At 46.3% G+C, this 15915-nt stretch overlaps 1 protein-coding gene across 1 annotated transcript; it reads right to left on the bottom strand.

Moving 5' to 3' along the window:
• Positions 1–900: 900 nt before the first annotated feature.
• On the bottom strand, positions 901–15145 carry LOC109896525 (procollagen C-endopeptidase enhancer 2). The gene is made up of 9 exons (XM_031832581.1): positions 14910–15145; positions 10724–10832; positions 7167–7425; positions 6651–6775; positions 5378–5514; positions 3320–3963; positions 3105–3185; positions 2137–2307; positions 901–1055 (listed from the first exon to the last, which is right to left on the bottom strand). The coding sequence occupies exons 1-9, from the start codon at positions 15002–15004 to the stop codon at positions 925–927; spliced, it is 1752 nt and encodes a 583-aa protein (XP_031688441.1). The 5' UTR covers positions 15005–15145; the 3' UTR covers positions 901–924.
• Positions 15146–15915: the final 770 nt, after the last annotated feature.

Here is a 15915-nt window from a genome sequence, read left to right as displayed (position 1 = left end):
CTGCCGCCCCTACACTCTAACCACTAGGCTACCTGCCGCCCCTACACTCTGACCACTAGGCTACCTGCCGCCCCTACACTCTAACCGCTAGGCTACCTGCCGCCCCTACTCTCTAACCACTAGGCTACCTGCCGCCCCTACTCTCTAACCACTAGGCTACCTGCCGCCCCTACTCTCTAACCACTAGGCTACCTGCCGCCCCTACACTCTAACCACTAGGCTACCTGCCGCCCCTACTCTCTAACCACTAGGCTACCTGCCGCCCCTACACTCTAACCACTAGGCTACCTGCCGCCCCTACTCTCTAACCACTAGGCTACCTGCCGCCCCTACACTCTCACCGCTAGGCTACCTGCCCCCCCTACACTCTAACCGCTAGGCTACCTGCCCCCTCTAAACTCTAACCGCTAGGCTACCTGCCGCCCCTACACTCTAACCGCTAGGCTACCTGCCGCCCCAACTCTCTAACCGCTAGGCTACCTGCCGCCCCTACACTCTAACCTCTAGGCTACCTGCCGCCCCTACGTTCTAACCACTAGGCTACCCGATGGTGAAAGTACTGCTGCTGATGAGGTCATAGGTCGTTTACTGATGTTTTAGTTTAAGAAAATTAAACTTGACGTAACACACAAAATAATCTAATCTTTTGCGATATACATCCTTTATTCACAGAAGTATCACAATTTACATACAAATAAGTATATCTGAGTGTATAAAAATACGAAATAGCAATACGACAACATAAAAAGAGCCCCTTACCCCTAATCTTACGGAAACCATCTTTGGTCGTTGGTCCTCATTTTGAATCATTTTGATTCGCTCGTTTAGAATTCGTTTTCATATTTGAACAGTTGTTGTAGGTTGGTACAGTAGGAGGAATGGCAGGGTTTTCCAACTCTGTGATTGGTGGACTGGGCTGTAAGATCAGCATGATTGGCGGGCGAGATTGGCCAGTGCTTTGGCGTGGACCGCCTTGTACAGGAGAGCGAAGCTGGAGGGGTTGAGAAGGCCACGCCCCTGCACATCCACCTTGCCCATCAGCACGTAGTTCGCTCCTGAATGAATGAATGAATCAATCAATTAATCGATAGATGAATGAATTAAGGAATTAATCAATTAATGGGATGGACGGATAGATGAATGAATTAACAAATTAATGAATTATCCAATTTACTAATCAGTCAATTAGTCCATGGTTTCACAAACTTGGTCCTCCCCCTGAACTACACAGCTTATTCAAATAACCAACTGATCTGCTCCTGAACAGGCAGTTAACCCACTGTTCCCAGGCCGTCATTGAAAATAAGAATTTGTTCTTAACTGACTTGCCTGGTTAAATAAAGGTAAAATTAAAAAATAAAATAAAAATTTGAATCAGCTGTGTAGTGCTAGGACAGAAACCAGAAGGTGCACCCAGGTGGGGCCCCGGCACCGAGTTTGAGAAACCCTGAATTAGTCCATCCACCAAACCAGACAGTTAAAGAGGCTAGTGTTCTACTCAGTTGTGCGTGTGTGTGTGTGTGTGTGTGTATGTGTGTGTGTGTGTGTGTGCCAGATGAACACTGAGTGTACAAAACATTATGAACACCTGCTCTTTCCATGACATAGACTGACCAGGTGAGTCCAGGTGAAAACTATGATCCCTTATTGATGTCACTTGTTAAATCCACTTCAATCAGTGTAGACGAAGGGGAGGAGACAGGTTTAAAGAAGGATGTTTAAGCCTTGAAGACATGGATTGTGATGTGTGCCATTCAAAGGGGGAATGGGCAAGACTAAATATTTAAGTGCCTTTGAACGAGGTGTGGTAGTAGGTGCCAAGGTGCACCGGTTTGTGTCAAGAACTGCAAAGCTGCTGGGTTTTTCCACCCTCAACAGTTTTTCCTGTGTGTATCAAGAACGGTCCACCACCCAAAGGACATCCAGCCAACTTGACACAACTGTGAGAAGCATTGGAGTCAACATGAGCCAGCATCCCTGTGGAACGCTTTCGACACCTTGTAGAGTCCATGCCCCGATGAACTGAGGCTGTTCTGGGGGCAAAAAGGATGGGGGACTGCGGGGGGGGGTGCAACTCAATATTAGGAAGGTGTTCCTAATGTTTGGTATAGTCAGTGTATGTGAGACGGCACATACCTTTGCGTAGGCTGGGGCAATTCCTGCAGTTGGAGGTGAGTTTGACAGACATGGCTGGCCCTGATTTGGTGATGGCCATGCGGCCACTCTTATAGGACTTGATGAGAGACACATCCACAGTCACACTACCCCTAGGGCCTGGGACCAAGGATGTCACCTTCCCTGTGATCACTGGGAGTTGGGAGAGAGGAGAGGGGGGGGGGGGGGGGAGTAAGATACCGAGTGGGAGGGGTTTAAACAGGATACCAGGATTCTATTTCTGTGGTTTGTAGTTTCTGACTCACTCATCCCACTTCCTTCTCTGTGAGGGATTAAGATATTATTGTCATATCAAGGCTTGTGACAAACATTTTCCAATGGCTATTATTTGGTGTTTGTTTGTTAAAATCTGAGAATGGCAGGGAGAGAGAGAGAGAGAGAGACAGGGAGGGACAGAGAGAGAGAGAGAGAGAGAGAGAGGTTTCCCCACAGGACCTTGTTTTGAGTGATTTAGAATAATTGTTCTAAGTGCTGTGTCTTCTTCCTGTCTACCATTAAACTGTGCCCATGCAGGTCACCTACCAATCTACTAGCACAAATACTGTAGCTATGACAACCAATATAACAACTTAAAACCATGCCAATGAATGAGGGAGAGAGAGAGAGAGAGAGAGAGAGAGAGAGAGAGAGAGAGAGAGAGAGAGACAGGGAGGGAGAGAGAGAGAGAGAGAGAGAGAGAGAGAGACAGGAAGACAGGGAGAGAGAGACACAGAGAGAGAGAGAGAGAGAGACAGGGAGAGAGAGAGAGACAGGGAGATTGAGAGAGAGAGAGGGAGAGAGAGAGATACCGGGAAAGAGAGAGAGGGAGAGAGAGAGACAGGGAGAGAGAGAGACGGGGGGATAGAGAGAGAGAGAGAGATAGGAGAGAGGGAGACAGGGAGACAGGAAGACCCAAAGAGATAAGAAGAGGGGTAGAGGGTGTGACTCACCAAAATCATTAGGGCAGAAGTTGGATTGAAGTGTTCCTGTCCTCTTACAAGCCACGGTACACAGCTGATTCATCGGTAGGGCTACAAAATACACACACACCAACACGCATGCACACACACACACGCTGTTATTTCTAAACAAAATGTCTGAAAAGCAGCAGTAACAATCACAGTGTAGTATCAAACAGTTGTTCCCTCATCAGACTGTAACTCACGTTTCTTGCTCACGGCAGGTTTCTTAGTCACAGTCTTAGTCCGGCTCGGTCCATGCTTAGCTGTGGTTTTAGGCTTAGTCCCTGGTTTAGGTGTGGGCTTGGCTCCAGGCTTAGAGAAAGGTTTCTTAGTTGGTTTCACTGTTTTGGCCCCTGGTTTTGGTGTGGGCTTGGATTTCACCTTGGTACCAGGTTTAAGGGTTGGTTTAGCCTTGGTACCAGGTTTAGGGGTTGGTTTAGCCTTGGTACCAGGTTTAGGGGTTGGTTTAGCCTTGGTACCAGGCTTAGGAGTTGGTTTAGCCTTGGTACCAGGTTTAGGTATGGGTCTGACTCCAGGCTTGGCTGTAGGCTTACGTGGTGGAGGCTTCACTGGTATCCTCACCCCAGGTCTGGTGGCTGGTTTTGGGGTGGGCTTGGCCCTGATGGCTGGCTTGGGTTTAGGAGTGTTCCGGGCTGGTTTGGTCGGCTTGGAGGTAGGTTTCTGGGGTATTGCGGCGACCCGAGACCCATGGATGCTGTCTTCCCCGGAGGAGGGCGTCCGGGACCCCCGGGGCACGCTGGAGTAGTGGGCCATGAAGCCGTTGGAGGTCACACTGAGGTCAGACACAAACTGCACCAGGAGCTCGTTCCCATTGGTCACTAGGGTCCTGTATGAGGGGTGGAGGGAATGGAGGAGAGGAGAGGAGAAAGAGAGAGAGGAGAGGAAGAGGATGAGAGAGGAGAGGAAGAGAGATGAGGGGAAGTGGAGGGGAAAGAGAGAGGGACAAGAGAGAGAGAGGAAGAGGGGAGAGAGGAGAGGAAGAGGAGTGGAAAGAAAGGAGAGGAAGAAGAGGGGAAAGAGAGAGGAGGGGAAAGAGAAAGGAGAGGAAGAGAAGGGGCAGAGAGAGGAGAGGAAGATGAGGGGAGGAGAGAAAGAGGAAGAGGAGAGGAAGAGGGAAGAGGGGAAGAGAGAGGAGGAAGAGGAGTGGAAAGAGAGAGGAGGAAGAGGAGGGGAAAGAGAGAGGAGGAAGAGGAGGGAAAGCGATAGGAGAGGAAGAGAGGAGGGGAAAGAGAGAGGAAGAAGAGGAGGGTATGAGAGAGAGGAGGAAGAGGAAGGCAAAGATGAGGGGAAAGAGAGAGGAGGGGAAAGAGAGGAGGAAGAGGAGGGGAAAGAGAGAGGAGGAAGAGGAGGGGAAAGAGAGGAGGAAGAGGAGGGGAAAGAGAGGCGAGGAAGAAGAAGGCAAAGAGGAGAGGAAGAGGAGGGGAAAGAGAGAAGAGAGGAAGGAGAGAGGAAGAAGAGGAGGGGATGAGAGAGGAGGAAGAGGAGGAGAAGAAGAGGGGAAAGAGAGAGGAAGAAGAGGAGGGGAAATAGAGGAGGAAGAGGAGGGGAAAGAGAGAGAAGAGGAAGAGGAGGAGTAGAAAAGGGGAAAGAGAGAGGAAGAAGAGGAGGGGAAAGAGAGGAGGAAGAGAGAGGAGGGGAAAGAGAGAGGAAGAGGAGGGGAAAGAGAGAGAGAGAAGAGGAAGAGGAGGAGTAGAAGAGGGGAAAGAGAGAGGAAGAAGAGGAGGGGAAAGAGAGGAGGAAGAGAGAGGAGGGGAAAGAGAGAGGAAGAGGAGGGGAAAGAGAGAAGAGAGGAAAGAGAAAGGAAGAAGAGGAGGGGAAAGAGAGGAGGGGAAAGAGAGAGGAGAGGAAGAAGAGGAGGGGAAAGAGAGAAGAGAGGAAGAAGAGGAGGGGAAAGAGAGGAGGGGAAAGAGAGAAGAGAGGAGGAAGAGAGAGGAGGGGAAAGAGAGAGGAAGAGGAGGGGAAAGAGAGGAAGAGGAGGGGATAGAGAGGAAGAAGAGAGAGGAGGGGAAAGAGAGAGGAAGAGGAGGGGAAAGAGAGGAAGAAGAGAGAGGAGGGGAAAGAGAGAGGAAGAGGAGGAGAAGAGGGAAGAGTCAATAGCGACGGGAATGAGAGTGACGAGAGAGAGCCATGGTAGAGTTGGAAAAATCCTTTTGATAGTAGTGAAAAATTTTACAAATCTAAGTGAAAATGTAACAACATTTGGTAAACATTTCAGTAACATTGTAAGAACATTTTCTGACCCTGGTACCCTGTCACCACAGTACTTCCCGATGCGGCGCGAGTCGTCCCTCTCACCCCCATTAAAGAATGCCACGTAGTCATAGCGACAGTACGTGTCAGCCTCTATATCCAACTTCACAAACTTGATTTCGATCACCTAGGAAACATAACCAGTCACAATGTCAGAACAGACTTTCATAAGATGACGGAAACACATTCATAACCCAAACCATGTTGGTCACACCATTCAAACCAATGAGTGTTGGAACTTCAAAGCCATTTATCTCAGAATCATCTTTTGACAGATATGAGCTCAGAACTCTAAGGTAGGTTTTAGTTATGTGACACTGTAGTTGCTTCTTGTTATTCATAATTCTTGCACTGTAATGTAGAGTGAAGGGAGCTGGTCGGCGCTGACATTTAGAATACAGAGGGGCATTACTCTCTCTCTCTCTCTCTCTCTCTCTCCTCTCTCTCTCTCTCTCTCTCTCTCTCTCTCTCTCTCTCTCTCTCTCTCTCTCTCTCTCTCTCTCTCTCTCTCTCTCTCTCCTCTCTCTCTCTCTCTCTCTCTCTCTCTCTCTCTCTCTCTCTCTCTCTCTCTCTCTCTCTCTCTCTCTCTCTCTCTCTCTCTCTCTCTCTCTCTCTCTCTCTCTCTCTCTCTCTCTCTCTCTCTCTCTCTCTCCCTCTCTCTCTCTCCCTCTCCCTCTCCCTCTCTCTCTCTCCCTCTCCGTCTCTCTCTCTCTCTCTCTCTCTCTCTCTCTCTGCCTCTCTCTCCCTCTCCGTCTCTCTCTCTCTCTCTCTCTCTCTCTCTCTCTCTCTCTCTCTCTCTCTCTCTCTCTCTGTGTCTCTCCCTGTATCTCTCTCTGTCTCTCCCTCTCTCTCTCTCTCCTCCTCTCTCTCTCTCTTGGCAAACATGTACACGCCCTTCTCCTTCAATGAAGCCTTTCATTTGCACACGTCACAGGACCGCAGTCAGGAGGCACACACACACGCACGCACGCACACACGCACACACACACACACACAAACACACACACACACACACACACACACACGCACACACACACAAACACACACACACACATATCTACTCCCATAACTTAAGCTTCCAGAGTAGTCTCTAACGATGAACCCTAAATAAAGTGAAAAGATATGCTGCAGATGCTGTGTTGTGATTGGTGGAGGTGTGCTGCTGATGCCGTGTTGTGATTGGCGGAGGTGTGCTGCTGATGCTGTATTGTGAATGGTGGAGGTGTGCTGCTGATGCTGTGTCGGGATTGGTTGAGGCCTGACATTGCTGGGCTCCACGGAGATGTGCCAGGAGCAGCTGATGCCTGCTGGGTAATCTGAGTTGGGCCAGTTGGGTGTCTTGACTGAACCCTGAGCCTTCGTTAGTCTACCCCCACAGAACTGATTCTCTGAGGAGAGACAGACAGAGTGACAGAGGCAGAGAGAGAGAGAGACACAGAGACAGAGTGACAGAAAGAGAGAGAGAGACACAGAGACAGTGACAGAAAGAGAGAGAGAGACATAGAGACAGTGACAGAAAGAGAGAGAGAGACAGACACTTTAAATAGAGACAGGCTGAAGAGCATGAAACTACAGTATCAATAATCACATCTCACTGTCTATGAGTCCATGGTATCAGTAATCACATCTCACTGTCTATGAGTCCATGGTATCAGTAATCACATCTCACTGTCTATGAGTCCATGGTATCGATAATCACATCTCACTGTCTATGAGTCCATGGTATCAATAATCACACTCACTGTCTATGAGTCCATAGTATCAATAATCACCCCTCACCCTCCACGTGTGGTTTCCCTCCTTGGTAGTGAGCCGCGAACCCCCGTCCTCCTGTACTGCTGTCAGACACCATCTCCAGCATCATGGTGTTGGAGGTAGAGATGAGAGCCCCGGGCCGGAACGTCCCACAGAACCTGCCCAGCTTCTGCATGGTGTGGGAGTGGCCGTTGTACACGTCCAGGTAGTCATAGCGACAGGTGGGGTCGGCCTCCAGGTCAAACATGCGGAAGGAAAGCATGACAACGTGGCCATCGGGGACCTGGGTATTATGGGATGTAGACGTGAGGGGGCTAAAAGTCAGAGGTTATGTTATACCATTTTATTGGTTTGAGTTAATTTTATTTTTACAGGGACAGTGCACATTGATAGCGTTTCAGTAAAGTGTCGGTTTTAGCCAGTCGGCTCATTTTAAACCTCAGTCGCTGGGCAGGTTATTAAAAACAATTACAATACAGACAATCAATGAGCAGTGAGCACACGCAGATCAACATAGAACAAGCAAGACGTAGCATACAGACAGAGCAACATAGAACAAGCAAGACGTAGCATACAGACAGAGCAACATAGAACAAGCAACACGTAGCATACAGACATAGCAACATAGAACAAGCAAGACGTAGCATACAGACAGAACAACATAGAACAAGCAAGACATAGCATACAGACAGAGCAACATAGAACAAGCAAGACGTAGCATACAGACAGAGCAACATAGAACAAGCAAGACGTAGCATACAGACAGAGCAACATAGAACAAGCAAGACGTAGCATACAGACAGAGCAACATAGAACAAACAAGACGTAGCATACAGACAGAGCAACATAGGACAAGCAAGACATAGCATACAGACAGAGCAACATAGAACAAGCAAGACGTAGCATACAGACAGAGCAACATAGGACAAGCAAGACGTAGCATACAGACAGAGCAACATAGAACAAAAAGCAGCAAGACAAAATTCATAAAAGCAACAAAGTGTTTCCACACCTCACAAGCTACATGGAAAGCGGCAACACACAGCTAGGGATTATGATCACAAATCTGATCGCCCTCTAGTAGAGAGGTTAAACCGGTTCAGTAGAGAAGTTAAACCTGTTCAGTAGAGAGGTTAAATCGGTTCAGTAGAGAAGTTAAACCTGTTCAGTAGAGGTTAAACCTGTTCAGTAGAGAAGTTAAACCTGTTCAGTAGAGAAGTTAAATCTGTTCAGTAGAGAAGTTAAAATTGTTCAGTAGAGGTTAAACTGGTTCAGTAGAGAAGTTAAACCTGTTCAGTAGAGAGGTTAAACCTGTTCAGTAGAGAAGTTAAACCTGTTCAGTCTATAGCGTAAACCTGTTCAGTAGAGAGGTTAAATCGGTTCAGTAGAGAAGTTAAACCTGTTTAGTAGAGAAGTTAAACCTGTTCAGTAGAGAGGTTAAACCTGTTCAGTAGAGAAGTTAAACCTGTTCAGTAGAGAAGTTAAACCTGTTCAGTAGAGAGGTTAAACCTGTTCAGTAGAGAGGTTAAACCTGTTCAGTAGAGAGGTTAAACCTGTTCAGTAGAGAGGTTAAACCTGTTCAGTAGAGAGGTTAAACCTGTTCAGTAGAGGTTAAACGTGTTCAGTAGAGACGTTAAACCTGTTCAGTCTATAGCGTAAACCTGTTCAGTAGAGAAGTTAAACCTGCTCTTAGACAGCTTTCTGGCTATAAGTGTCAGATTATGATCAGACAGCCCAGTAACCATATTGAATGATTTAGTCACTCTCTCTGGTTTATTACTGAACACCAAATCAATCTGTGTTTTAGAGCAACAAGTCACCCTGGTCGGCCCTTTAACTAGCTGTGTAAGGTCAAAGGTATTAGTGATCCGATTGAGGGTTTTCCTACAAGACTTGTCTTCATAACTAATGTTGAAATCTCCCATTAAGATGAACTCTTTCCCAAAATCACATTTTCATAAGCATGTTATTAAACTGATCAAAAAACAGACTTTTGGTGGAAGGTGTTCTATACATTCCGATAAGGGTAAAAATAAATTTGGGGAGACTGTGTAACGTTCAGGCCACTGGTTGACCTTTTCATTATCACATGACCACTCAATGTGTTTGCATCGGATATGTTCTTTAATGTAAATCATCACACCCCCTCCCTCCTCTTCCTCCAATCCCGTCTCTCCTGAAAACATTGTAGCCAATCACAATCAAAGCAGCATATGGAGAGTGTTTATGGAGCCGTGTCTCTGAGAGGCAGAGAAAGTCAAGGTTGGAGTCTGTGAGTAGATGTTGACTTTGATCACTTTTTGGAATGACACTATGAATGTTCAAGTGCCCCCCCCCCCCCCCCCAGTAGTCCCTTGGGCTTGGTCACATACAGATGGCTAGCAGATGTTATTGGTCACATACAGATGGCTAGCAGATGTTATTGGTCACATACAGATGGCTAGCAGATGTTATTGGTCACATACAGATGTTAATGCGAGTGTAGCGAAGTGCTTGTGCTTCTAGTTCTGACCAATTTCCCAACAACTACCTTATACACACAAGTCTAAAGGAATGAATAAGAATATGTACATATAAATATTATATTATCTCATCAAAGGACAACAGATGTTATTGTGAATGAGTTACACTTCATGTAGAAGGTAGTGTTATTGTAGCTACGATGCAGCTGGACGGGTTGAGTAGTACTTCTGTTATAGTACCTGTACCTGTATAGTACCTGTACCTGTTACTTCATGTAGAAGGTAGTGTTATTGTAGCTACGATGCAGCTGGACGGGTTGAGTAGTACTTCTGTTATAGTACCTGTACCTGTTACTTCATGTAGAAGGTAGTGTTATTGTAGCTACGATGCAGCTGGACGGGTTGAGTAGTACTTCTGGTGTTATACTATGTTGGGTACCTACAGTGATGTACCAGGTGTTGTGGTATATACTATGTTGGGTACCTACAGTGATGTACCAGGTGTTGTGGTATATACTATGTTGGGTACTTACAGGGATGTACCAGGTGTTGTTGTATATACTATGTTGGGTACTTACAGGGATGTACCAGGTGTTGTGGTATATACTATGTTGGGTACCTACAGTGATGTACCAGGTGTTGTGGTATATACTATGTTGGGTACCTACAGTGATGTACCAGGTGTTGTGGTATATACTATGTTGGGTACCTACAGTGATGTACCAGGTGTTGTGGTATATACTATGTTGGGTACCTACAGTGATGTACCAGGTGTTGTGGTATATACTATGTTGGGTACCTACAGTGATGTACCAGGTGTTGTGGTATATACTATGTTGGGTACCTACAGTGATGTACCAGGTGTTGTGGTATATACTATGTTGGGTACCTACAGTGATGTACCAGGTGTTGTGGTATATACTATGTTGGGTACCTACAGTGATGTACCAGGTGTTGTGGTATATACTATGTTGGGTACTTACAGGGATGTACCAGGTGTTGTGGTATATACTATGTTGGGTACTTACAGGGATGTACCAGGTGTTGTGGTATATACTTTGTTGGGTACTTACAGGGATGTACCAAGTGTTGTGGTGTTATATTCTGTTGGGTACTTACAGTGATGTACCAGGTGCATTTGCTGTCGGGTTTGTAGTGGCTGGGGAAACCCTCACTGCCCACGAAGCCTGATTCAGTCACCAAGTGACCTCCACAGTGGAAGATAGGCCTGAGAGAGAGGGAGCAGGAGGGAGGGAGGGAGAGAGAGAGAGAGAGAGAGAGAGAGAGAGCAGGAGAGAGGGAGCAGGAGAGATCGTGGGAGGAGACAGAGAGAGAGAGACGTTAAATTATACAACCACCTAAAAGGAAGTGATTCCCAAACCTTCCATAACAAAGCCATCACCTACAGAGAGATGAACCTGGAGAAGAGTCCCCTAAGCAATTTGGTCCTGGGACTCTGTTCACAAACACAAACACACCCCACAGAGCCCCAGGACAGCAACACAATTGACTGACCCAAACTTAAGGAAAGTTTTGACTATGTACAGACTCAGTGAGCATAGCCTTGCTATTGAGAAAGGCCGCCAAAGGCAGACTTGGCTCTCAAGAGAAGACAGGTCTATGTGCACACTGCCCACAAAATGAGGTGGAAACTGAGCTGCACTTCCTAACCTCCTGCCAAATGTATGACCATATTAGAGAGACATATTTCCCTCAGATTACACAGATCCACAAAGAATTCAAAAACAAACACATTTTTCATAAACTCCCATATCTACTGGGTGAAATACCACAGTGTGACATCACAGCAGCAAGATTTGTGACCTGTTGCCACGAGAAAAGGTCAACCAGTGAAGAACAAACACCATAGTAAATACAACCCATATTTATGTTTATTTATTTTCCTTTTTGTACGTTAACTATTTGCACATAATATGACATTTGAAACATCTTTCTTTTTTTGGAACTTTTGTGAGTGTAATGTTTAGAGTATATATTTTTTATTGATTATTTAACTTTTGTTTATTATCTATTTGACTTGATATTATATTATATTATATATGATATTATATATATGATATTATATTATTTCTCTTTTCTGTGAGTAAAAATGAACCGATCCATATGGCATGTTTTATCATTTTTTATTTATTTATTTATTTAACCTTTATTTAACCAGGTAGGCAAGTTGAGAACACCTTTATTTAACCAGGTAGGCAAGTTGAGAACAAGTTCTCATTTACAATTGCGACCTGGCCAAGATAAAGCAAAGCAGTTCGACAGATAAAACGACACAGAGTTAGAGAAAACGATTTCAGAAGTCGCTACCTACTACTACTACTAAGGTAACTCCTTTCAGCATCAACATTCTGGGGCCAGAACCCCTCTCTAAACACACTGAAACCCCCGGCAACACAGACCCACTCTGTTCTCTGATGCTGGGAAGGGCCTGTGAACCCACATAGGGGAGTGTTTTTATAATGGTAGGCCCAAACCTGAGCAGTAAGCACTGATAATATGTATGTTGGAGCATAGTCAAGCATAAACACACACGTATACGCACGTTTTGAGTTTTGTTATTTGTATGTATGGTATACATCATACAGCAAAATGCTAACTTGCAGGTTCCTTCTCAACAATATAACAACAATAAGAAATAATCAAATATCAGAATACCAACATAAAGTAAATGGCTCAGTGGAATAGAATAAACATTTTAGCATCAGTATAATACAGGAAGGGACAATTTATCATGTAATATTTAAACGTGTACTGGGGAAGGAGGATGGGGGACAGTGTATAAACTGAGCAGTATAATAAGAGTCTGGTAGTAGCAGTTGTGACGTGTGTGTAGTATGAATGTATACTGTGTGTGTGTGATGTGGCACCGCTTTAACACGAGAGTGTGTGTTGACCAGCTGGCGGACAGCGTCAACCTGTCCCTGTCCCAGGTTGTAGTCCCCACCTGCTGTAAGGAGATCGCCATCATCCCAGTGCCCAAGAAAAACAAGATGGCCCCCGTCGTGCTCACCCTGGTCATCATGAAGCGCTTCGAGAGGCTGGACAAGACTCACATCAAGGCCAGACACACTGGACCCACTACAATTAGTCTACCGTTCAATTAGTCTACAGATCCACCGAAGATGCCATTTCCATCGCTATTCACACGGCCGCTACACATCTGGACAAGAGGAACACCTATGTGAGAAGGCTGTTCATTGACTACAGTTCAGCAATCAACACTATTGTTCCCTCCAAGCTCGTCACCAAGCTCAGAGCCCTGCATCCGGACACCAAGCTCAGAGCCCGGGGTCTGGACACCAAGCTCAGAGCCCTGCGTCTGGACATTAAGCTCAGAGCCCTGCGTCTGGACACTAAGCTCAGAGCCCTGGGTCTGGACACCAAGCTCAGAGCCCTGGGACTGGACACCACGCTCAGAGCCCTGCGTCTGGACACCACGCTCAGAGCCCGGGGTCTGGACACCAAGCTCAGAGCCCTGCGTCTGGACACCAAGCTCAGAGCCCTGCGTCTGGACACCAAGCTCAGAGCCCTGCGTCTGGACACCTCCCTCTGCAACTGGACTTCCTGAACTTCCAGACGGGTAGACCACAGGCTGTGAGGATTGGCAACAACACCTCCTCCACACTGACTCTCAACACAAACACAGGAGCCCCCCCCAGGGATGTTTCCTCAGCCCTTTGCTGTACTCCTTGTTTACCCACGACTGTGTGGCTTTTTGCACGACACCAACCCTATCATCTAGTTTGCTGAGGACACCACGGTTTGTTAGGCCTGATAACAGACAACGACAAGTCAGCATATAGGGAGGGGGTGGTTTCAGTTCCTCTGAGTCCATGGACCGACAACACCACCCACTGTTGTCAAGAGGGCGCAACAGCACGTCCTGCCATGAGCTGTTCTCTTCCTTACCGTCGGGTCGAAGTCGGATACCAACAGGCTCAGAGACAGTTTCTATCTACAAGCCATCAGACTGCTGAACACTTGAACTGGACTGGACTCTCTGCACCTTAGCACGCATGCACCAACACACACACACACACAGAGGTATATTTTACAGCAAGCCCTCAGGCTTATTTGACATTAATATTTAATTCAAACAACTTCAGTGGATCTGATCTGTTGTAAAAGACATCAGTGTGTTCCAACATACTGTGCTGTATACACAAAATCATATCCCAGTCAACACTTCTTTTGTTTTTTTATCCCAACCCCCAGAGCTTCAGTTTATAGTTCAGAAATGTCGTGTTTCCCTCCCTGACCCGCGTCCCTTCTCCAACCATGTTCCACTTCCAGAGGCAGGCCCTGACAGGGCTGCTTTGTGTTCAAAGCCACACTGAGTGGTCCAATGTCCTAAATATCTCAAGTGGTCTGGTCACTCCCTTCTGCTGTGCCAAGCTAAATAAAACAGTCCACGAGTATCTGTTTGTCAAACCTGCGCTAACGTTCCACTGCTCTGTATCTCGTGTGGTGGTTTTAGTGAAGTGGGTAGCGAGAAGCGGGCCGTCACAAATTCGACGGAGAGTCAAAGTTCTGATGATAAAGATCCAAAATCCCATAGTTCCATCTGGACCATTGAGGCTGAAAGGGATCTGATGAAAAGTGGTGCACTAGGAAGCATGGGGCCACAGACACACAGCAGAGACTAGCCAGTCTCTATACGAACCTCATGTCCTCCTGTGGGTCCTGCCGAACCGCCAACATGCTATTTCTAACTACACTAAGGGAAAGAATTGAGTTTTAGGGGAAAACAACAGTGCAGAGAGACAGGAACAGATTAAAACAGGGCAGAGAGACAGGAACAGATGGAAACAGTGCAGAGAGACAGGAACAGATTAAAACAGGGCAGAGAGACAGGAACAGATGGAAACAGTGCAGAGAGACAGGAACAGATTAAAACAGGGCAGAGAGACAGGAACAGATGGAAACAGTGCAGAGAGACAGGAACAGATGGAAACAGTGCAGAGAGACAGGAACAGATGGAAACAGTGCAGAGAGACAGGAACAGATTAAAACAGGGCAGAGAGACAGGAACAGATTAAAACAGTGCAGAGAGACAGGAACAGATGAAAAATGCAAATGTTTACAGACAAACAGGCAAGCCAACTGGTTTACTGTGTTCAAATCTACCCGTGTTAATATGCACGCACATGAAATGTTGACACAAACACACACATGCACACTGGGTACACACTGACCAAAGACACGTTGACACTAACACGCACACATTCTTTAAACACACAAATGCACCCTCAAGTGAACGTACACACCTTCTTGTGTGACTCACCTTGTAAAGTTAGTGGTCTGGCTTTGAGCCTGCGTCCATCCCAGTGTCATCGACAGGAGGACAGACACACTCCACACACACACCCTGCCCTGCATCCTGCTCTGATGACCACCCAGACCAAGAGAGGGAACAGACCAGAGAGAGAGGGCGAGTAGAGGAAGACAGAAAGGAGGGAGAGAGGGAGGGAGAGGAGAGGAGTGGAGAAAGAGAGCAGTATGTAGAAAGGGGAGAGAGAGAGGGATACAGGAGGAATGGGTACGGGGAGGGGAGGAAGGAGAGGAGGAACTAGGGGAGGAACGAGAGGGGCGAGAGAAGGAGAGTTTAGTCCCAGATGGGGATGCCATGTTTTATTTGGTCGTGTGGCTGGGGTGTCATGTGAACATATGACGTATGGTATTGTTGGAAAACAGGTAGCTACACAAATGAAATATATTGGAATATAAGGTGTGTGTGTGTCACAGACAGAATTCCAGTGTTACTGTAGATGTATATATCGAATGACTGCTTCACTACTCCCACAGCCACAGCACACAATCCTGAACAACTAGCTCTAACTCTAATTCTAACCTTAACTCTAACTCTAACCTTAACTCTAACTCTAACTCTAACCTTAACTCTAGCTCTAACCTTAACTCTAGCTCTAACCTTAACTCTAACTCTAACTCTAACCTTAACTCTAGCTCTAGCTCTAGCTCTAAACTTAACTCTAACCTTAACTCTAGCTCTAACTCTAACTCTAACCTTAACTCTAACTCTAACCTTAACTCTAACTCTAACCTTAACTCTAGCTCTAGCTCTAACCTTAACTCTAACTCTAACCTTAACTCTAACTCTAACCTTAACTCTAACTCTAACTCTAACTCTAACCTTAACTCTAGCTCTAACCTTAACTCTAACTCTAACCTTAACTCTAACTCTAACCTTAACTCTAACCTTAACTCTAACTCTAACCTTAACTCTAACCTTAACTCTAACTCTAACTCTAACTCTAACCTTAACTCTAACT

The sequence above is a fragment of the Oncorhynchus kisutch genome, linkage group LG9 (assembly GCF_002021735.2).
Source record: "Oncorhynchus kisutch isolate 150728-3 linkage group LG9, Okis_V2, whole genome shotgun sequence".
Taxonomy (NCBI): Eukaryota; Metazoa; Chordata; class Actinopteri; order Salmoniformes; family Salmonidae; genus Oncorhynchus; species Oncorhynchus kisutch.
Note: the sequence above shows the minus strand (reverse complement) of the source record. Positions and strands in the feature narration are given on the sequence as shown.

Excerpts from the sequence above, each read along its gene's own strand:
- LOC109896525 (XM_031832581.1), bottom strand. The coding sequence starts at position 15,004 with ATGCAGGGCAGGGTGTGTGTGTGGAGTGTGTCTGTCCTCCTGTCGATG. Across the intron at positions 7,426-10,723 it reads AATGCACCTGGTACATCACT|GTCCCCGATGGCCACGTTGT; the intron begins GTAAGTACCCAA and ends CATAATACCCAG. Across the intron at positions 2,308-3,104 it reads CTTCTGCCCTAATGATTTTG|TGATCACAGGGAAGGTGACA; the intron begins GTGAGTCACACC and ends CCCAACTCCCAG.